The following is a 22,900-nucleotide window of genomic DNA, read 5'->3' as shown; positions in this document are numbered from 1 at the left end:
CTTCCACAAGGTCATATAAGAATTAGTGGGAAGCTTTCTCCCACAGGTTGATTTGGCAGTTGTAGGGACTTGCCCTGTTGATACCTCAAGATGATATGCTAGGCTCTGAGAGAGCTACCTTGATGTTGTCTGGAATAGCTTAGGAATAACTTGCCCTCAGAAAGTCTATCTCCTCTGGAAGAACCTCTCATCTCTGAAATTGTAACCATGGCCCAGTCCTAGCCTTTGGGCTGCATCCTGCTTACCCTGTTGCTTCGTTTTGGTCCTGCCTCACTCTGGATACCAAGCTCTCTAGCTCTGCCCCTTGAACCTCTGGATAGTTATCCTTAGGGCTGTTCCTTTTTCTTTCACAAGGAACTGCCTTTAATTGCATTATTGCTTAGCAGAGCTCATCTTCATTCTCATCCTCATTTTCATCCAAAATCCCATACAGAGAGACTGCTTTTCCCCAAAACAGATGGAGAGTACTGAGTTGATTTGGGGGCACTAGAAGATGCTGCAAACATTATGTTCCAAGGCCCATGCAGAGGCCAGTGGGGAGGGTGGGTGGGAAGGTACCTACATCCACCTGGCCTATTCACTGCTTAATTTTCTTTTGCACCATGCACCAGAGGATCGTCTCTAAAGGCTAACAGGCTCTCTAGTAAGGTTAGTAGTTTGGGATGGGAGCACATGGCAGCCCAGCCTTTGGGGAGGGATACCACTGGCTTGAATTGTCTCAAAGATTCAGGGAGGGAAGATGAGCTTGCCTCAGTAGACCTTATCTCTCCTGAATATATCCAGGCTTCCTCCCAAGTTCTTTTCTTTTCTTTGAGAGTCTCAGCTTTTAGTTGATGGGAAAGGCATAGAAAGATGGGAAACATGACCAAATGGGGCTGTGGGCCTGGAAGAGAGAGTCTGACTCTCTTCCTTGGCATCAGAAAGGTAGGCTCCGCCCTGGCTGGATGGCTCAGTTGGTTGGAATGTCATCCCGTGTACCAGAAGGTTGTAGGTCTGATTTCTGGTCAGGGCACATACCTAGGTTGAGGGTTTAATCCCCAGTCGGGGCACTTGGGGAGGTAACTGATTGACATTTCTCTTTTACGTCAATGTTTCTCCTCTTTTTCTCTCTCCCTTTTTAAAATTTTTATTATTTTTTAAATTAAGGTATTACATATTTGTCCTTCTCCCTTTCTTTCTCTCTTGAATAAATAAGAAATAAAACGAACCCCCTTGTCCCCAATAAAAAGAAAGGTAGGATCCTAGGAGCCTTACCACCTCGGCCTCAAGGGCCCCTTTTCCAGTGTTGCTCCTCAGAACTTCCTTGGCGTCATGCTCAGTGGTGGTTTGTCTGTATGAGGAAAAGGCAGGATGTGGAGAGGATCATCTTAGGGTTTAGAGAAGCAAGGGTACATTTACATAGAAGCAAGAACAGCAAAATATATTATGAAAACAAATATGAGACCAGATATTGGTAAACACAAGAGTATGTGGCTGAAACAGTGTTTGTAGAACGGGAGTTGGAGATAGAATTGTGTTCTGCTATCTTCTATCTAGGAAGGTACTGACTCATGGGGTAGCTGCTTAGTTAATTGTTTCCTATTGAGAAACCTACAGGGTGGGGCAAAAGTAGGTTTGTCATTATTTGTAAGGAAAATAATACAATAACTAATAAATAAAAATATAAGAATTAACTGTTTTGCTTACTCTCAACTATACTAGTAAACATACTTTTGCCCATTCCTGTATAATAGCTATGAGCCAACCTCCTGCTTTTGCCTATTTTAAGGGCCTGGAGCCTTTCCTGATTTTTGACCCACAAGCTTCCTTCTTCCCAGGTCCTGTGGTGGTCCCCTCTCGCACTCCCAACACTTTCCCTTCGGCTTCCTGACTTGTTTATTTAAGCATTTCTCTTAGCCCTCTCTTCTGCTCTGGGTTCTCGGGCCTCTGGGAAAGCTGAAGGAAGGTTAAGGGATTGGCAGGGAACCCCCACACGTACCTTCTTTTCTGTAGCGGCCAGAGAGGTGGCGTCCAGAATTGGTTCATGGCTTTTTTAGGAATTGCCACCTCTGAAAGGGTCTCAATTTCATGGACTAGCCTGTGTGTGTGCATGTCAGTGCGCAGTTCCACGCCCCCATTACTCAGCCTTGCAAAGAAGTTTCTTGTGACTGGCCCACAGGGGGGTCTTTCAGCTTGACCGGCCTCATCATCATCATTCCCACTATACTTTCTACATTCCCAAGTATTTTGCCAACATATTTGATCCCCCAAACAGTCTTGCAAGATGATTGAATTGGTATTATCTTCATTTGGCCCAAATTGAGGACCTGCAAGTTTAGATGACTTGTCCACACCTCAGGCAGAGATGGGAACTGAATCAATCTTTATGATTTCTAGTGTGCTGCAGTCCTTCTGAACCACTGCTGCTTAAAGCCAAACACCCTGTCTTTCTGCACCTCTCTCCATTCTCCCTTGCAGCAGAGCTTTGAAAAAGGTTCCACCCTTCCTGCTGCCAGCCGACTTTGGTTTGAACTTTGCAACACTTCTCTATGACCCACTTTGAGTCCTGTGAGGGGGTTGATGGAGGCAGCACCCTGATGGATGGCCTTTTTGGGTGGGTGACTGTTTGCAAGGCTGTTCTGACTGTCTCCTCCCCAGCCTGGGCCAGGCCCACTTACTGCATGTGCCCTGTTTCTGGAAGCCTGGCCCAGACTGGATGTGTCCCAGGATGTGATGAGTAAGTTGGGGAGGAAGGCATGGAAAATGGTGACTCAGAGCAAGATGTGGATTCTGTGTTAGCCAGGGTTGAGTCCTAAGAAATCCCACCCGCTATGGGGAAGCTGAGATGTGAGGAGAATGCTGTGGTATTGAAGCCTGCGGTTGCCCTAGTTTAGGGCCTGGCCATTCTTCACGGGTGGGGCCCATACATTAGCCCTTTGCCTGACAGATGATGATATAATGACATTTGCTTTTGCTTCTTGTTGTCTGTCTCTTCTTCCTCCATCACTCCCCCCCCCCTTTTTTTTCTCCCCTTGGTCTTGCTTCTTCTTTTGCTTTCCTTCTTCCCCAATTTTATTCTCTTCTCTCTGTCTCTTCTCCAATTTATCCCCATTCCCTATTCCTGCTTCCTCTGTCATCCTGTGCTTATGACCTACTAATTTTCCTTCTGTTTCCCATCCTTCTCTTTCCCACTATGCCTTTTCATCCTATTTTTATTTCTCTGGCTGCTCTCTTTACCCCCATTTTCATACCCTGTCCTGTCTTTTCATGTTGTCTCTCTCTCCTCTGTCCTGTATGCGTTCCTTTTCCCCCCTTTGTCCTGTCTTTCAGGGATTTGACCCATTCCGATTCGGAGTCCTCCCTCCATATGAGTGACCGCCAGCGTATGGCCCCCAAGCCTCCTCAGATGGCCCGTGCTGCAGATGAGGCTCTCAGTGCCCTGACTTCCAACGGCAGCCACCGGATGATCGAGGGGGTCCACCCAGGGTCTGCGATGGAGAAGCTGCCTGATAGCCCTGCCCTGGCCAAGAAGGCTTTACTGGCGCTGAACCACGGGCTGGACAAGGCCCACAGCCTGATGGAGCTGAGCCCCTCAGCCCCACCTGGCGGCTCTCCACCTTTGGATTCTTCCCATTCACACAGCCCCAGTTCCCCAGACCCAGACATGTCATCTCCAGTCGGGGACAGCCGAGCCTCACAAGCCAGCCGAAATACACGAATTCCCCACCTGGCTGGCAAGAAAGCTGCGGCTGAGGAGGATAATGGCTCTATTGGCGAGGAGGCAGACTCCAGCCCAGGCCGGAAGAAGTTTCCCCTCAAAATATTTAAGAAACCTAAGAAGTAGGCAGAGTGAGGGTGGCAGTGGCAGGACCCCTTATCTTTCCCTGGTCTTCTGCCTCCCCTTTCCTGCCTTCCAAGATACTGGCCCCTAAAGTGGGGCGGGGAGGGATTGGCAGGGGCCTGGGCACTGTAGATACCTGCCCCCCTCATCCTTGGGTCCTTCAACATTATTTATTAACTGACCACCATGGCCTGCCTGCCCTGCCTCCCTCCAACTATGGGCTGCTGCTATCACTCCCTCTCCACTTCAGTGCATGTCTTAGTTGCTGTCCCCTCAGCTACCAGCTCCACCTCTGAGGTCCAGCTTCTGTCTCTGCTATCCCAGTTTTGAGGTTTGGTTTCTTGTTTTTCTCTGTCTCCTGCTTTCAGTCCCTTCCCTCCCACCACTCCCCAACTTCCCCTAGCAGCTATGAGGGAAGATAGGAGGGGTAACTTCTGACACCTGTGCCTCAGATTTATTCCACCCCACCTACGATGGTTCTCTCTGCCCCCAACTGGGCCCTAAGGCCTACTATTTGAGGTTTGTTTTTTGGGAATGTGGTGAGCCAGAGGAAATCATGGCCTGGTGCTCACTCAGGCTTCCCGGAGTCCATGGGGGACTGAAACCAATTCCCAGAGAACAAGCCGCTAGAGAATTATAACGAGAGGCCACGCTAAGGGGTAGATTGGGAGAGACTGCTTAGTTGGAGGAGTAGATGCTGGAGTTGCGGGCCACAAGGCAGTCACCTTTCCTCTCTTCTCTCATCCATACCTGCCTTTCTCTTATCCCTGCTCCCCCACACTGTAGGAGGGTTTGTCTGTAAGGTGCTGCCCAAATGCTCCCCAAGCATCAGACTCCTGGCAATCAGCACATGGCTCCCCTGGCCATGGGAGCCGCAGCCATGACACAGGTCTCTAATGGGGCCCTGGAGCTGTTGGGCAGGATGTTACATTTGAACCAAAAGACAGTTTAAAATTTAAAAGAAGAAAAATCCTGAATTTCCCAAGTGCCTGCACCACACACTCCCCTTATCAGCACCATTTTCACGTTACTGCATACCCTGGGCCAAAGGCTCAGAAAGGACACAGCAGATTTAGGGAAGGGTGTGGCTAAGGAAGATGGTGTAGGTGAAGGTGGCTACTAACCACTTCCTCTCACCCTTCCCCACCCTCTATACAACTCTCTTCCCCACCTATTTTTGCTATGGCTATAAAGATATTTTCCCTATGCCTCACTCCTTGACATGCCTTTACTCTGGGATCCTATTTTGGGCCTGGGGTGAGGGCACCTGGGGCTGGTCTTAGGAGGGGGGTAGGCTGCAGACTGCCTTGTACCCCCTGGACACCCTCACATGGGTTTTTCTGTGTTATTTCATAAGACTCTTTGAAGTCCAATAAAGCATGTAGGAGATTTTAACCTCTGCTGGCTTTGACTCTTATGATGTTGTCTGTGCTCTTGATGAAGAAGAGACTATTTCTGCTCTGTCAAGAGAAAATGAAACTAATACACAGACCCAAAAGGTCTCTGGGTAGAATTACCAGATGAAATACAGGACACCCAGTTAAATTTGAATTTCAGATAAGCATGATGATTTGAGTATAATTATGTCCCATGCAACATTTGGTACACATGATTTTTATTTGCTAAATCTGGCAACCCCATCTTTTTTTTTCTTCATTTCTTTATAACTTTATTTCTGGTTATAGAAACAAATGCTAAGAGGAGAAACAGAACTTCCACATCCACATACAATTTAATAGATAAAAGAACAGTTATAATAAATGAAAAACAGCCAAAATCGGTTTGGCTCAGTGGAAGAGCGTCGGTCTCTGGACTAAAAGGTCCCGGGTTCGATTCTGGTCAAGGGCATGTACCTTAGTTGCGGGCACAGCCCCAGTAGGGGTTGTGCAAGAGGCAGCTGGTCGATGTTTCTCATCGACGTTTCTAGCTCTCTATCTCTCTCCCTTCCTCTCTGTAAGAAATCAATAAAATAGATTTAAAAAATAAAAAAATAAAAATAAATGAAAAACAAAATGTAGAAATTTTTAAACTTTGTTATAGCTTTAAAACAGTGTCTGATACAATTAGAAATCACATTCGTTTCTCAAACTTAAAAATATGGCTCCTTATTTAAAAAGTACTGTATCCCATTAGAAATGAACTGAAATGAAAAGGCAGGCCGCACAGCCGCAGTGGGTCCTGTCTCCTGAGGGCGGCCTGGCTCCTGCCACCAGCCTGTGTGTCCACGAGCTGCCCGGAGCTCCCCAGACTTCACTCACTTCACACTCCAGGCTTAGACCTTAATATCCACTTTGTAGGAAACCACTGCTTTTAAAGCACTGATTATTAAACATATTGTAAAAAATACTTTAGACAGCCAGCCACCGTAAAAAAAAAAAAAAAAAAAAAAAAAAAAAAATCACACACACACACAGCTCTCTGGGCCATCTTGACCCCACCTAACCTGTGACCAATGATTTAGAATTATTTCACAGATAAACAAACAAGTGTTGGCAAGGATGTAGAGAAAAGGGAACCCTTGTGCACAGTTGGTGGGGAAACAGTATGGAGGGTCCTCAAAAAATTAAAAGTGAAACTGCCTTATGACCCAGAGATTCCACTTCTCAGAGTGTGTGTGTGTGTGTATATATATATATATATATATATATAAAGAAACCTAAAACACTAATTCAAAAGAATATATGCATCCCTACCTATGCTCAGTGTTATTGCAGTGTTATTTACTATAGCCAAAATATGGAAGCCACTCAAGTGTCTTATCATTAGACAAGTAAAAAAAAAGTAGTGGTGCATATATACAATGGAATATTATTCAGCTACAAAAAAAGAAAGCTTACCATTTGCAACAGCATGGATGATCCAGAGAGTATTATGCTAAGTGAAATAAGTTAGTCATAGATAAATACCATATTGCACTTATATGTGGAATCTAAAGAACAGTACAAACAAAACAGATTTATTTTTTATTTTTTTAAATATATTTTATTGATTTTTTTTACAGAGAGGAAGAGAGGGATAGAGAGTTAGAAACATTGATGAGAGAGAGTCATTGATCAGCTACCTCCTGCACACCTCCTACTGGGGATGTGTCCGCAACCAAGGTACACGTCCTTGACTGGAATCGAACCTAGGACCTTTCAGTCCACAGGCTGATGCTCTATCCACTGAGCCAAACCGGTCTCGGCCAAAACAGATTTATTGATACAGAGAACAGACTGATGGTTTCCAGAGGGAAGGGGGCTTGGGAGATTGAGTGAAAAAAGTGAAGGGATTAAGAAGTACAATTGGTAGCTACAAAAGTCATGGGGATGTAAAATACAGCAAAAGAAATAGTCACTAATCTCTCTATATAAAAGCCTAATATGCAAAGTGTCCCTCCAAGAGTTCAATCTCTTGCAAGGACGTGCACTGACCACCAGCGTGCGGTGTGGACTGAATGCCCTGGCTGGCAGCTGTTTCATGCACTGAGCCTCTAGTATTGTAAAAACTGTGTATGGTGCCAGATGGTACTGGAAATATCATGAGGATCACCTAAAGTATGTGATTATCTAACTACTATGCTGTAAACCTGAAACTAATGCAAAGCAATATTGAATATAAACTGTAACTGAAAAAAATAGTATTCACATTAAAAATTTATTTTGTAGGGAGATTGGGATGCACTTGGAGGATACTGCCAAAGAATTATTACTATAAGACTATAAATAGTACATTTAAAAACACACACAAAGACAACCAATGGGTCTGGGCTGCCCGTCACTACTTAAGCAGGGACAGGGTTGAATCATATATGAGCATTTATTTCAATAATGCCGGCAGTGCGGGAGAGCAGCAGGTCATCCACAAAAATCTGCTCTGCCCCTCCCAGCTGCTTATATTGGGTAGAAGAACAAAGGTTAAGGGGGGGGAAAGTAAGAAAGAATTTCAGGCATGGGAAAGTAGGAAGGTAATCATCTTTACAGATTACCGGCCATCAGGGCTGGTGCCTCCAGGCACTTCTGGGATCAGATTACTGACAATACTGACAATTACTGACAAATGGGGGTGTGCAAAGGGTGGGTGCCTCCGGACTATCTGAGGTGGTAAATCTTTCCATGATAGGCAGCACTCAGGAAAGGAGGATGGACTGCATTCCGACTGTTAGCTCCCCGGTCAGCCAGGTTAGAATGTGCTTTCTCTAATCCGAACTGAACAGTCACAGTTAACAGAGCACGATTAATATTTCCTGTGGTTGCAGCCAGACCCCACTATTCTATTTCTGCCCCTACCAAAGTCAATGCAAGATTTTAGGGAGGGAACGCCACATGAGTTTTCATAAAAATCAGTTTGTGTCGCCCCAATCACCAGCTTCTGCATCAGCCACCAAGCCATGCCTATTCTACCCCCACAAGGACGTTATGGCTGGCCCGGTCTCCACCACTGTCCCCTGAAGAACTCTAAAAGCAAATGAATCTTGTCCTTTCTCAAAACGTCAGGGCAAAACGCTCGCCTAGCAAGGCTCTTTTCCAACCAGACGGAGCAGCGCGGGGGCTTTCTGCTGGCCTAACAGCCCGGGTCCCTCCGGCTTACGGATCCCGGGCTATAGCTATCAGCCGGCCGTCTCGTGTAACCAAAATAGTATAGTCAAGATAAGAAAAAGTGTTTTTGATTATTTCCAAATACTTGAACTGTCTTGACTTCTGCGGGGGACGCCTTGACGAGGAGAGCGGAGGGCCGGGTCCCCTCCCAGGCTCGGCTGAGGCTTTGCCCACACCCAACATGGCGGCGAGGCGTCAGCTCGGCTAAGGCTTTGCCCACACCCAACATGACGGCGAGAGATCATTGTGGACTCCACACCCGAAGCAGCTGCAGGAGCAGTGCGGTCGGCTGGACTCCGCCCATACTTACCATGTGGCCGGAGAGCCGCGTTCCCGCCGGGCGTGTCCTACAGCAGCCGTTTGTGGGCCCCGCCCACTTTCAACATTGCGGCTAATGGGAAAGGCTGACTTTGTGTAAGGCTAGTCCTGCCCTCGTCGGGCGCGGCAGCGTAGAAGCGTCGGTCGAGCCGCGTAGCGTCGCTTTTGCGTCACGGGTGGCGGGAAGGAGATTCGGATTGTCTCGTCTCGGCAGCGGGAAGTGCTCTGCGGAGGAAAAGCGCTCCGGGGACCCACTCCACTCGCGGCACTTGTGCAGCTCCTGGAGGTCGACTCTTCGCACTTCGCCACCTTCCGGACCCACAGCGCCTCTGCCACCAGCTGCGATGCATGTGATCAAGCGAGGTGAGGGGCCGGAGAGGGCAGTTGGCCGCGCCCGCCCGTCTCCGCGGCTTCCCGCCCTGCCCCGCCCGCGCGGTCACCCAGCCGCGTTTCAAAAGAGGAACCCCTTCACCTCTACCGAGGGGTTCCTGTGCGCGCCTAGCATTTTCCAGGCAGCATTTTCCTCCCCGCGAGCTCCTGCGGGGATTATCAGCTCCATTTTGTAGAGGAAGAACCTGCCGAAACCGCTTTAGCCCAGTGGATAGAGCGCAGGCCTGCGGACTGAAAGGTCCCAGGTTCGATTCTGGTCAAGGGCATGGACCTTGGTTGATGGCACATTCCCAGTGCGGGGGGGTGTAGGAGGCAGCTGATGGATGTTTCTCTCTCATTGATGTTTCTAACTCCCCTCCTTTCCTCTCCGTGAAAAATCAATAAAATATATTTAAAAAAAGAAAAGAAAAAAGAAACTGAAGCAGAGAGAGAAAGGAGTCCGGTGACGGATGCAAAGCCTCCCATTTAGTTGATGGTGAGGCCAAGGTTGGAACCGGACTTTTATTTGAAAACAGTGGGTGGTCCTAGGCCGTGGGGGGTGGGGATACGGAGGGGTGGGGAGACGGGGGCGGGGCGGGACTTTGTACCCGGCGAGGGCACCTATGAGCTCCCGGACCTATAAGAAAAGGTGAGGGAGGACGCGGATGCCGTGAACTGAACCGGATCTCAGACAGACAGACCCCTGGATTTGGATGGGGTGGTGCCATTTGGGCCACGGTTAGCCTCAGAGGACTTTGGGGTGGTGACCAGCTGTCCTTCCCCCCATGAGAAACTGAACCAGATTAGGGGGCCTGGGAGCCCGGGAGAGACTGTTCCTCCTCCACAGCCGCTTCCCGTCGGACGCGCTGCTGCGCCTGGGCCTGCCTGCTGCTTGGCTGCGGGACCCTGAGAGACGTCCCTGCTTTGGGAAGGGGTTTGTTAAATTTCAGGTTGGGGAAAACAAGAGCAAAATGTACTTTTCACAGAGAACCATAGCAGACAGATAGGAACAAGTGTTGAGGTGAATCGACCGATGCTAAAAGTCCTTTTACAATAGTAGGCGCTCCGTAAATACTAGCTGGCTGACTGGATGTTTGTTTTATCCACTAGGTTATGAGTTTCAAAGATGGGACTTTATGCCCACACTAGCACTGGACCTGCCATGAAGAAATGCTCAAAGATTGAATGAGAATGCATTTTATTTTATGGATTTTATTTTTTTTAGAGAGAAAAGAAGGGAGAGAGAGAAACATCAATTGGATGCCTCTTGCACATCCCTTATTGGACTCAGCCGGTAACCCCGCCTTGTACCCTGACTGGGAATCCAACTGGTGCCTCTCCGTGCCTCAACCAATCAAGCCGCATGGGCCAGTGGGGAGAATAATTATCTTAAAATATAGGATGCATGCCCCGCTGGCTTGGCTCAGTGGTTGAGCGTGGACCTGTGAACCAAGAGGTCAAGGGTTCTATTCCCGGCCAGGGCCAGGGCCAGGGCGTATGCCCTGGTTGTGGGCTCTGCCCCTGACCAGAGGTCGTGCAAGAGGCAGCCAGTCGATTCTTTCTCATTGATGTTTATATCTCCCTCTCCCTTTCTCTCTGAAATAAATAAAAATATATATTTTAAAAATATATAAATATATATGAAGCCCTGGTGATGGGGTGGCCCCGTTGGAGCATTGTCCAATACATCAGAAGGCTGCAGGTTCAATTCCTGCTAAGGCACTTACGGTAGGCAACTGATGGATGCTTCTCTCTCCCTTTCCTTCTCCAACCTCTCCCTCCCCCTCCTCCTTTCTCCCCTTTCTCACTCTTCCCTTCCCCATTTCCCTCCCCCCTTTTCCTACTCCCCCCCTTTCTCTCTAATATCAATAAAAACATCCTTGAATGAAGATTTTTAATCAGCTTAACAATAACCCACAACCTTCGGACCAACTTTGAATGAAGATTTTTAAAAAGGAAAATATAGGATTTAATGAATGCAGTTGTAAGCAGGTAATTGATTTGGTTTAACTATAGTTAAGAGATTGAGAGGTGGACAGTGGTGGCCCTTCATCCTGTTTTTAGAATCTTTAGAACCTTCTCTGAATTTCCCTAGTCTCCCATTTTAGCTGATGAGACCAAAAGACCTCACGCATGTTTTTTAGACCTATAGAAAAAGGTATGGAAGGAGTATGCTCTTAATGATAAATCTGTAACAGATGAATGGAAAACTTGTGATGTAGATTACTGCATGGGTAACACCTTTGTATTGAATTTTTAATTTGGGGGGTGCACTTTCAAATACTGGAGTTTACAAAGTGCTCCCCTACACAAGCTCTAAAAGACAGGGCTTATTTTGTTTCTCATTCCTTCAGAGAACATAATTTGATCCAGATGGTTTGGTAGAATCTTTCAGTGTAGCATTGAGCAAGTCTTGTTAATGTACAAAATTGTACTTAGATTTGTTTATTTTATTTACGTTCAAGTTTTAATGTGCTTTTTATTTTTGGTATGTCAGTGTAGTAGTGGACTAACTCCTGTAGTTTTGTCAATTTCAGTGTAATTATTCAGGAGGGCAACTGGTTGTCAAGCTGTAAGTACTTGTTGAATGAGCTAATGTAATATATTGCTAAGCACTTTGAGGGAAATTTAGAGGGGAAGGCAATTCCACCTTCAGAGATATTAGGGTTGTCAGGAACATAGGAATAATCCATATGAAAATCCTATATAATAGAAGCAATATAATGTAATAAAGTAGTATGCAAATTGTCCCCAGAGTTTGACAAGAGGGAGGAATGGCCAGGGGAAGGGAGCAGGAGCGAGGCCCTGGTGCTGGCAGGTGGCCGTGGGGGGGGGGGGGGGGGGGAGTCCCTAGCCAGCTGGCAGCAGCTAGGTACCTACCAGTGAATGAATTTCGTGCACTGGGCCTCTGGTTGTTAGATATCTGAATGGCTCAGTAGATGAGTTTTTTTCATCTGCTCTCAAGCTATTTTTCTTGTGGGGAGAATATATTGCCTAGGGAGGTCAGGTTGAAAACTGGAATCAATGCCATGAAGCTGATTTAGTTGTAAAGTGTGCTTTGGAATTTAGTAGTATAGTGTTTTCAAAACTTTGGTAAAAATTACTCATGGTAAAAATTACATTCTACATGATGACTTAGTAAACACATGCATGTGTATATAAAACTGAAACAAAGGTTTGCAAAATAACACCTTCTAAAGCACCCATTTGCACTCTGATAATTTTTCTTCTATTCCAGGTTCTTTATCCCCCTTCCCTCCCTCATCTCCTTTACAATCCACTGTATTATTTTATAAATCTGTGGATATTGTTCTGACACTGAGGTTACAGTGGTAAGTAGGCAGGCATAGTTTCTGCTTTCAAAGATATTCAATTCATGACTTCAATTTAAAGAAAGTTGTTTTATACCTAACTCTACTTCTCTACCAAAATTTCTAGAATGTGAAGCAGACTACATCTGTTGTGTACAACTAACCCAAGATACTTAACCAGCCCTATATGGTCTACATGTTCATTTTTCCTTTTTCCCCCCCTAGTTCCTTTATTTCAGTTCCCTCTTACCTCACAAATTTTTCCTTCTGTTCCTTTCCTTCAATTTCTTCTGTCTCACAAGTAATATCAGAGGCCAAATACTCACTATAATAATTCCTTTTTGCCTTAATTTCTGTCTAGGAAGATTATTCAGTATTGGGCATCTTCTTTAAACCTTCACAGGTCAAAATGTACAACTGGTTACAGTCAAGGATGTTTAATACCCGGCTCTTTCTACCTCAGTAAAGATACCAGATTTGGAAAACTTTTTCCTTTGTTTACAGTAAATAAATACATAGACAGTTAACAACTTGAAGTGAAATTGCTGGGGCTATTGCCAAAACAGAAAAAATCTTTAAATTCCCTTGTACAGTTATTTTAGACAATAGAATTACTCTTGATTATATCCTAGCTAATCAAGAACATAATTTGATCCAGATGGTTTGGTAGAATCTTTCAGTGTAGCATTCAGCAGGGCTCGTTAATATACAAAAATTGTACTTAGATTTATTTTATTTACGTTCAAGTTTTAATGTGCTTTTTATTTTTGGTATGTCAGTGGAATAGTGGACTGACTCCTGTAGTTTTGTCAATTTCAATGTAATTATTCAGGAGGGCAACTGGTGGGTTTTGCACTGTTAATATCTTATTGTACTTAATAAAACCCCTCCGGTGAAGTAAAGATGGAATTATATAAAGTCTGGACACAAGACAAATGATGAAATACAGAGCTCACTGACAATTCATGATTCTTTAATATCTTAAGCTGACTGTCCTCAGGTATTGCCTCCTGTTTCTGGTCTCATCTGCAAATTTGACTTAGCATTTTGTCTATTACAGGAATTTTTGCTGTGATAACACTTTGTTTTGCGTAGCTTGATGTTATAAAGACGTAAGCGCTCTGATAATGGTTGCTCAACGTTCTGAGATCATTAAGGTGAATGAAACTTCATAGGAGAAACCTCAAGAACTACAGAAGATGTTTGTCCTTAAACATGATAGTAAAGTCTTCCTTTCTTTTGAGGCTGGGTTGGAGCATGGGTTTGATTTCCTGTCAGGGCACATATTCAGGTAGTGGGTTTGCGGTGCATAGGGTAAGCAACGGATCAATAGTTCTCCCTTTCCTCCTCTCCTTCTCTAAAATAAATTGTTACGCCGTAAATAGCTAAAAAGAAGAAAAAGACCTCTGTATTAGTGCTCTTGTTGCTCAAATGTGGCCTAAGGCTCCTAGGAAAAAGAAAAGAAAAACTTTCTCTTTTAGTGTTGCTGAAGGAGGAACATTCGAGGCCAAAAGTGGTAAAGAATTTATAAACTTATTGTTGCATCTGTGAGTGGAAGGGCTGAGGCCAAAATGCATCAGCAGAGCAGAGGAGGGGGAATGGGATATTTATGTCTCTTGTAAAGGTCAGTCAGAGTAACCTGTAGGCCCGGGGTAGGCATTCCACCGGGAAGTGGGTGAGGCAGTTTACTGAAAAGGCCATTGATCATGAAACCTATAATGAAAATAACAGAAAAATCTCATGAAGTAAAAGGATGTATCTAACATTCCAGGGAGGGACAAGAAACCCAAGTAATGAAGGGTAAGAATGTGCCTAACATTTCTTCCTACATGGGACATGACTTATAGATATGAAACCGGTTTGGCTCAGTAGACTGAAAGGTCCCAGGTTCGATTCCGGTCAAGGGCATGTGCCTTGGTTTCGGGCACATCCCCAGTGGGGGGCGTGCAGGAGGCAGCTGATGGATGTTTCTCTCTCGTAGATGTTTCTCTCTCGTAGATGTTTCTAACTACCTCCCTCTCCCTTCCTCTCTCTAAAAAACAAACAAACAATAAAACAATTTTTAAAAAAGATTTATGCTGTGAGTCACATATGTCAAAGCGAACGTGTTCTCAACTTAAAGGAAAGGAAAACGTATATTGCGATTGCTCAGAGCTATAGTAAGAAGGAATCTTCTATCCACGAAATTGGAAAAATTGCGAAAGTTAGCATAACCGTATGTGATAACTGCTTATGGAAAAGGCGTTACATTTGTGGAAGGAAGACGGCGTTCTGATTGATGTCAGCATGTTGCTCCAGAAATCATCAAGCTTATACGAGATCTTTATGACACCACACCCTTTATGGCAATTAATGGATCGTTACGTAAATGTAAGGATATGTTTGGACGGAAAAATATAAAAATTATCCGAAAGGCTGCATTTGCTGATAAGCTGCTGCTGCCACATTTCCTGCAGCGTTAAAAGAAGTTGGTTGAGGAGAAAGGTGAGTATGTAGAGGAAAAAAAACATACAGGCAGTACCCCAAAAATGTAAACACTTTAATTACAAAGGCAGTTTTATTAAAATACACTTCATTTTCAAAATGTAATAAAAACCAGCTGTTGAAGTGTGTACATTTATGGGGGATACCCTATATATAGTAGGGCTTGGTAATATCTGGTTTTAGGCATTTGTAAAATGTAGAGTATGTGATAAGAGTTATGGAGAAAAATAAAGCATAGAAGGAGGAGGAGGATAAGGCTCTGTTTGGGGTAATAAAATTTAAAATAGGGTTATCAGGGAAAACCTCCTTGAGAAGCTTACATTGAGCAAAGACCTGACATCAGTAGAAATAGCAGTGAGGCCAGTGTAAAGTGAGGAAGGTGGGAGAGTAGGAGGTGAAGTTGAGGAAAAGGTATATAGGGCAGGTTTAGGAATCTGAATTATTGTAATAATTTTTACTTTGATTCTGAAGGAGATGATGAACCACTATTGGGAATTTGGAGGGTGTAATGACATGACTTTGATGTAATGTGTTTGTTTGTTTTTTCTCTCTTTTTAAAAAAAATTATTTTATTGATTTTTTACAGAAAGGGATAGAGAGCTAGAAACATCGATGAGAGAGAATCTCTATCAGCTGCCTCTTGCACATCTACTGGGGATGTGCCAGCAACCAAGGTACCTGCCCTTGACCGGAATCGAACCTGGGACCTCCCAGTCCGCAGGCTGACGCTCTATCCACTGAGCCAAACCGGTTTTGGCTTTTTTTTCCCCCCCTCTTTTTGATGTAAGTTTTATTTTTTTTATTTTTTTTTATTTTTTAATATATTTTATTGATTTTTCACAGAGAGGAAGAGAGAGGGATAGAGAGTTGGAAACGTCGATGAGAGAGAATCATCGACCAGCTGCCTCTTGCACACCCACTACTGGGGATGTGCCTGCAACCAAGGTACATGCCCTTGACTGGAATCGAACCTGGGACCTTTCAGTCCGCAGGCCGACGCTCTATCCACTGAGCCAAACCGGTGCCGGCTGATGTAAGTTTTAAAGAATGATTCTGTCTGCCATCTATAGGACAAGGGGAGAAACTGATCAGTCATTTGGGAAGTTATTTTAAGAATCCACCTGATTTATAATGAAAGGGAAGAGAATATTTTCAGAATAGAATCCCTACTCTTTGAAGATACAAAAATAATATCTTGATGAATCTACTAGGGGGCTGAATCTTTTAATAGCATTCTGTGATGGTCAGTTTTAAAAGTTTATGTATTGATTACATTTGATTCTCTTACATTGTTATCTTAGTAAGTGCTAACATGGATTGTGTGGTTTCTTCAGATGGCCGCCAAGAACGGGTCATGTTTGACAAAATTACATCTCGAATCCAGAAACTTTGTTATGGACTCAATATGGACTTCGTTGATCCTGTAAGTAAATATCGTTTATATCTTGGGTTCCTTGCTTCCTGTGATTCTTTATACTTGTTTCTTGTGCCTGGCCTTTCTTTCACTTCGTATATATTTTGGTTTGGCATTCTGCTTATGGTTTTGGGTTTCAGTGTGAACACATTGCTCAAATTATTTGTGTGTAAATTTTGGTTCTGGGCTCTGAATTCTTTTCAGAAAACTGAAAAGTGAACAGAGGAAAACTTGACATTGACATTTTGTTAGAGACATCCTTGAGTCAGTTGTTTTATTTATAAGAAGGGGGAGGAAAGCCTGTAATAAAGCTTGTTCTGGAATTGTGACCATTTGGGTAGAAACTGGTTTGAAATTTGCTTTTTTTGTTACCTATGTAGAAAGAATGCATTTAAGTAATATAAAGTAGATTTCATGGGTAACATTTAAATTAAGGAAAACAAGCTATTCATAAGCAAGCCATTCTTCTTTTCTTGCCTCCTATAACTCTTCTACTCTGGACCCTCATCACCCCTCACCTAGACTGCTGTCCTAGTGGTCTCTAAAGTATCCTCCTGGTCTTCCTCTGATCCTGCCCCTTCAAATGCATCTTCCCCACGGCTTCCAACATCATCTTCCCGAAATGGAGTCTTGAAAACACCTTTTTCCAAACCCACTCATGTTGCCTCAGCCTTATTTAGGTATATTATCTCTACTTCTAGGACACTTGTGCTGGCCCGATTGCATTGACCACGTAATATGGAAATTAATTACATGCCTCGCTCCTCCCTTAGAATTGAGGGTGGGCTGTATCTTATTCTTGTGATATCCACAGTGTGTGGCACAGCTATAATTAGACACTTGATAGTGAACTGACCAAAATGGTCAAAAGAAAATAATTTTATACAACTTTAAAATGTTTTTATTACAAATTGTATTTTATTTTTAGGAATTCTGGACGATAATTAGACACAGACAATGTGGTGATGGCCAAAGCTAATAATGACACATACTTTTTTTGAGGGCGTCATGTTTTAATCAGCTGGGCAATATATTTTCTGTTAGATTAAGCTTTTTTTTTTTTTTTTTTTTTTTTTAAATATATATATACTTTATTGATTTTTTACAGAGAGGGAGGGAGAGAGATAGAGAGCCAGAAACGTCGATGAGAGAGAAACATCGACCAGCCGCCTCCTGCACATACTGGGGATGTGCCCGCAGCCAATGCACATGCCCCCGACCGGAATCGAACCCGGGACCCCTCAGTCCGCAGACCGACGCTCTACCGCTGAGCCAAACCGGCTTCGGCAGATTAAGCTTTTTTACAGAAATATTTAATGACCACATATCCATAATTTAGTGTTTGTTTTCTTAATAATGTGTGGTAATAACTTGTGCATTTTTATATATGTATGTATCCACATACATATATATATATATATGTGTGTGTTATTGATTTCAGAGAGGAAGGGAAAGGGAAAGAGAGATAGAAACATCAGTGATGAGAGAGAAGCATCGATCGGCTGCCTTCTGCACTGGAGATTGAGCCCGTGACCTGGGCATGTGCCCTGACCGGGAACCTAACGGTGACCTCCTGGTTCATAAGTTGATGCTCAACCACTGAGCCACTGCTGGTTGGGCTACACTGTATTTTTGAAAGGGGATCCTCTTACAATATGGTCTTGAAAACTGAAATGGGATGAGAAAGAAGATTTATTTTTTATTTTTTATTTATTTTTATTTTTTTTATTATTTTTTTAAAATATATTTTATTGATTTTGTACAGAGAGGAAGGGAGAGAGATAGAGAGTTAGAAACATGGATGAGAGAGAGTCATTGATCAGCTGCCTCTTGCACACCCCCTACTGGGGATATGCCCGCAACCAAGGTACATGCCCTTGACCGGAATCGAACCCGGGACCTTTCTGTCCCCAAGCTGACGCTCTATCCATTGAGCCAAACCGGTTTCGGCTATTTTTTATTTTTTTAATATATTTTATTAATTTTTCACAGAGAGGAAGAGAGAGGGATAGAGAGCTAGAAACATCGATGAGAGAGAATCATCAGTCAGCTGCCTCTTGCACACCCCCTACTGGTACATGCCCTTGACCGGAATCGAACCCGGGACCTTTCAGTCTGCAGGCCGATGCTCTATCCACTGAGCCAAACCGGTTTTGGCAAGAGAAAGAAGATTTAGATGGTTACCTTGGGCAAGTCCAAGTAACCTGAACTCAGGTTTCTCATGTAACGGTATCCATTTCACAAGGTGATGATGAAATGTCAGAGATTATGAAAATTGAGACACTTTGTAATTTGTGAAGTGCTAAAGGAAGAGTATCCGTTAAATTATTGATGACTCAGCCCCAATCCTGATTTATACCTTCATCTCTAATTGGGATGATTAAAGTTTGATTCATTTACTTTCCTGTACTTGTGTGTAGGTAGATTTTAGGGGGAAATGGGTAAGAATGTAGTTGGAACCCTGATTACGTAGGGAGAATTTGAATTAAAAATGGGGAAATACTTAATCACTGGGCTGGTGTGGCTCGGTTGGTTGGGTGGCACCCCATGCACCAGGAGGTCACAGATTTCTGATCTGGGCACATGTCTGGTTGAGGGCTTGATCCCCAGTAGTGAGTGTGCTGGAGGCAGCCCATCAATGATTCTCTTTCCCCATTGATGTTTTTATCTCCCTTCCTCTCTGAAATCAATAAAAATATATTTAAAGAGAAGAAAAAATTAAAAAGAATCACTGCTCTGTTTTTAGCTATTTCCCTGTGAGGCTATTCATCTTTGTCAACCATGAAATACCTATACTTAGGGATTTAAAAAAAATTTTTTTTTTTTTAGTGATATCTTTTCATTGTGTATGTAGTATGCATTTTCTGGCAGTTCTGTTGGTTTATGAATTCTCATTATGAAGTTTTCCACTGCTAACCATTCTATTTTTTTTTTTTTTAAAGGAAGTTGACTTTTATTTTGATGTACATTTGATTGTTTTCTTCATTGCCATCCTAAGGAAGCTTGTTTTTTTTTGGGGGGGGGAAGCTCAAATAATTCTTGGTTTTGTTTTTATAGGCGCAGATCACCATGAAAGTAATCCAGGGTTTATACAGCGGGGTCACTACTGTGGAACTGGATACTTTGGCTGCTGAAACAGCTGCAACCTTGACTACTAAGCACCCTGACTATGCCATTCTGGCAGCAAGGATTGCTGTCTCTAACTTGCACAAAGAAACAAAGAAAGTATTCAGTGGTGAGTCTAGAGGAAAAGTTAGAAATAATTTAATATTCCTAGAAAATGTATAAGGGTACTACAATGACAAAAGAAAAGTTACATCTTTCCCTGGCCAGTTTGGCTCAGTGGATAGAGTATCGGCCTGCGGACTCAAGGGTCTCAGATTCAATTCCGGTCGGGGACATGTACCTTGGTTGTGGGCACATTCCCAGTGGGGAGTGTGCAGGAGGCAGCTGATGGATATTTCTTTCTCATCGATGTTTCTAACTCTTTATCCCTTTCCCTTCCTCTCTGTAAAAAATCAAAATATTTTTTTAAAAATAAAGAAAAGAAAAAGAAAAGTTACATCTTGTCTTTAAAAAGCAAGTTAGAGGCAGAGGGGGCACTAGAACTTCCCATTTCCCCATGCTGCTAACTTGCTGAATGGAAAGGTCAGTGGATCTTTTTGTTTTCTCCTATCACTTTTTCTTTCTTTTTAAAAGCCCATTTTGAAGTAGTTGGTGGTGATGTGCTTGGAAAGATGAATAACATATATTGACAAGTTCTGGGTTAAACAAAATGGTGCAATTAATCTTGTGTCCCATTAGCAAATCCTTTATTCCATTGCTGCCATTTTATAGCTCAGGGAATGTGGGCAAGGGAAGGTTAATAATTTGTTTGGAATATAATGTTGGTATATAAGAAGCCAGATGGTAAGACAATGACAGAAATCTTTGGCTCTTGATTTGAGATCTATTGTGCTGGGCCTCAAACAGTGTATTCTCCCTCTTTAGTAGATTTATTGTAAACATATCAGTTCTCCCAGAATTATATTGATACATACAAGTCAATTCCAATAAAAATGCCAACATTGTGAGTGTGTGTGTATTTTACACACAAATACAGAGAGCCAATTAATGCTATGATGTATTAAAGAAGAGCAAATGAGAGAGCTTACTAAATGTGCATTTACAGATGTGAACTGCCTAGTATGATAGATTCTGAATTTTAAGTTGGAATTTTATTAGGGTAAAAAATTTGAGAAGAGATTATAATTTCTGCTTTTTAAAAATTTTTTCAACTAGTAATTCTCAATGAGATTATGTATTAATCACCTGGGAATTTTTTTTTTCAAGAGCCTATGTTCAGCCCTGCTGGTGTTGCTCAGTGGTTGGAGCATTGGCCTGTGCACCAGAGAGTCCAGGGCTCAATTCCTGGTCAAGGGCATATGTGGGAGGCAACCAATGGCTGTGTCTCTCTCACATCCATGTTTCTCTCTCTTCTTTTCTTTCCCCTCTTTTTCCTCTCCATCCTATCTTCCACTCTTTCTAAAAAATAAATAAATAAATGGAAAAATATCCTCACTCCTGTTTTTATTTAACAACAACAACAAAAAAGCCTATGTTCACTTTAACTCTGGAAGCGTATTTTCATAACTGAGGCATTATACATTGAATGGCCAGATTTTTATGATCTCTGAACGCATAATAATCTGGCCACTGTGTGTGTGTGTGTATGTGTATGTGTGTGTGTATTAGAGGCCCAGAGCATGAATTTGTGCATGGGTGAGGTCCAGCGAGCCTGGCCATGGGGAGGGGACATGGGTGGTTTTCCGGCCTGCCTGCTGGTTGAACTCATGGTTGAGGGGACAATTTGCATATTAGCCTTTTATTGTATAGGATATACACTGAGTGGCCAGATTATTATGTGTTCAGAGATAATAATGATTTGGCCACTCAGTATATAATCAGCATGATTATGTTTATTGAGCACTTTCCTATGCTAAGCATTGAGGTGGACTGGGATGAAAAAAATGGTTTGAGAACTATTCTTTTAAACTATTACTGAAAGATTGAATTAGCTCTCCATTAAGTGGTTTTGACATTTTTATTTTCTGTTTTTGTTTGTTTGTTTTAGATGTGATGGAAGACCTCCACAACTACATAAATCCACATAATGGCAAACACTCTCCTATGGTGGCCCAGTCAACACTGGATATTGTTTTGGCAAATAAAGATGTATGTGTAATGCTTTCCTGGTGAAAAAAAAAAAATTTTTTTTAAATATATTTTTACTGGTTTCAGAAAGGAAGGGAGAAGGAAAGAGAGATAGAAACATCAATGATGAGAATAATTGATCGGCTGCCTTCTGCATGTTCCCCACTAGGGATCAAGCCCACAACACAGGCATGTGCCCTTGACAAGAATCAAATCTTTGGTCCACAGGCCGATGCTCTATCCACAGAAAAACTGGCTAGGGCATAGATTATTTTTTTTTTTTTTTTAAAGCAACAGCACGTTTTAAAAATGTAAACACAATAAAACATAGATTAAAAAAGTAACACTAGCTTTCCTCTTTAGAAATAACATTTTATAACTTTAAAATGTATTTTTCCAGGGCTATTCTGTAATACACATGTGCGTACACATAAATTTTTCATTTAGTGGCAGTCTGTGCACATTGTTCTTACTGATACTTTATCTTATAGATAGTCTATTAGTATTTATGACTATTCTTTTCAACAGCTGCATAGCATTCTATTTTATAGAAATGTCATTATACACACACACACATATATATTTAGCTCTAGCAGTGAATATTTGTTTTCCATTTTTTGCTGAAGTGGATATCCTTGTATGATAGTGTATTACTTATAGAGTATATTGGTAAGATAAATCCTTTAAGTGGAATTGCTGGGACAAAGAGTGTGTGCATTCAAAATATTAGGGGACATTGCCAAACTAATTCCTAATAAGATTGCTCAGGTAAAAATTTGAAAGATCTTGCTCAACAACTTAAAAGTGATCTACTTGAGTATATGTTTTTAAGCCTAATTAGATACTCAATTTATATAAATTTTTAAAATGTAACATTAGATGTGTATTTTTGTTCTATAACAATAATACTTAGTGGTACCTCTTTTTTATCCTATGTCATTTTAAATTCTGGAGTCAGGGCTGAACTGTTGATTTTGTGAAAATAGTTTAATTATTTTAATTATGGGTTCTTTTTTTTACCTTCATCAGCGCCTGAATTCTGCCATTATCTATGACCGAGATTTCTCTTATAATTACTTTGGCTTTAAGGTAAATAATGGGTTTCAAATACGTGGGAATTCCTCCTTATGTCAGGAAATACAGGTTTTTGTTTATGTTTAGTGACACAATTATAAAGGCAGTAAGTCAATGGGAGTTGGGATGGACCTAGGGAATTAGTGGGATAGATGGATAGTGGTTGTTTGAAGTACGAAAATGTAGCTTATTCATTTGCAATTTTCAGAGTTTCCAAATATTACTTCTGGATCACCTGAGTAGTTATGCAGATAATTTGCAATAATGATTCCATTTTGTTTTACTGTTTATGCAACAACTATTGAATCCCTACTATGTGCCAAGTGCTCTAGGTACTTTT

The 22,900-nt window shown here is 42.6% G+C and overlaps 2 protein-coding genes across 23 annotated transcripts in view; both read left to right on the top strand.

Moving 5' to 3' along the window:
- STIM1 (stromal interaction molecule 1) overlaps nt 1-5,215 on the top strand; it is a 169,305-nt gene extending 164,090 nt beyond the window's left edge. For 3 of the 13 annotated variants that reach the window (XM_036427958.2, XM_036427959.2, XM_036427960.2), the window contains one exon: nt 3,310-5,215. In XM_036427958.2, coding sequence (XP_036283851.1) covers nt 3,310-3,823 — 514 coding nt within the window. In that variant the 3' untranslated portion in view covers nt 3,824-5,215. Of the gene's footprint in view, nt 1-611; nt 649-2,457; nt 2,594-3,309 lie in introns of those variants that run through there. The other 10 variants (XR_004986279.2, XR_004986281.2, XR_004986280.2 and 7 more) reach the window with 8 other exon arrangements.
- A 3,667-nt stretch (nt 5,216-8,882) lies between these two features.
- Nucleotides 8,883-22,900, top strand: part of RRM1 (ribonucleotide reductase catalytic subunit M1) — a 40,514-nt gene continuing 26,496 nt past the window's right edge. For 3 of the 10 annotated variants that reach the window (XM_036427953.2, XM_045577439.1, XM_045577440.1), the window contains exons 1-5: nt 8,886-9,078; nt 16,214-16,302; nt 19,351-19,528; nt 21,407-21,507; nt 22,516-22,575. In XM_036427953.2, the coding sequence (XP_036283846.1) occupies nt 9,060-9,078; nt 16,214-16,302; nt 19,351-19,528; nt 21,407-21,507; nt 22,516-22,575 (447 nt within the window). In that variant the 5' untranslated portion in view covers nt 8,886-9,059. Of the gene's footprint in view, nt 9,079-14,742; nt 14,880-16,213; nt 16,303-19,350; nt 19,546-21,406; nt 21,508-22,515; nt 22,576-22,900 lie in introns of those variants that run through there. The other 7 variants (XM_045577442.1, XM_045577448.1, XM_045577441.1 and 4 more) reach the window with 7 other exon arrangements.

This window comes from Pipistrellus kuhlii, unplaced genomic scaffold (genome assembly GCF_014108245.1).
Source record: "Pipistrellus kuhlii isolate mPipKuh1 unplaced genomic scaffold, mPipKuh1.p scaffold_m20_p_9, whole genome shotgun sequence".
Classification (NCBI taxonomy): Eukaryota; Metazoa; Chordata; class Mammalia; order Chiroptera; family Vespertilionidae; genus Pipistrellus; species Pipistrellus kuhlii.
Note: the sequence above shows the minus strand (reverse complement) of the source record. Positions and strands in the feature narration are given on the sequence as shown.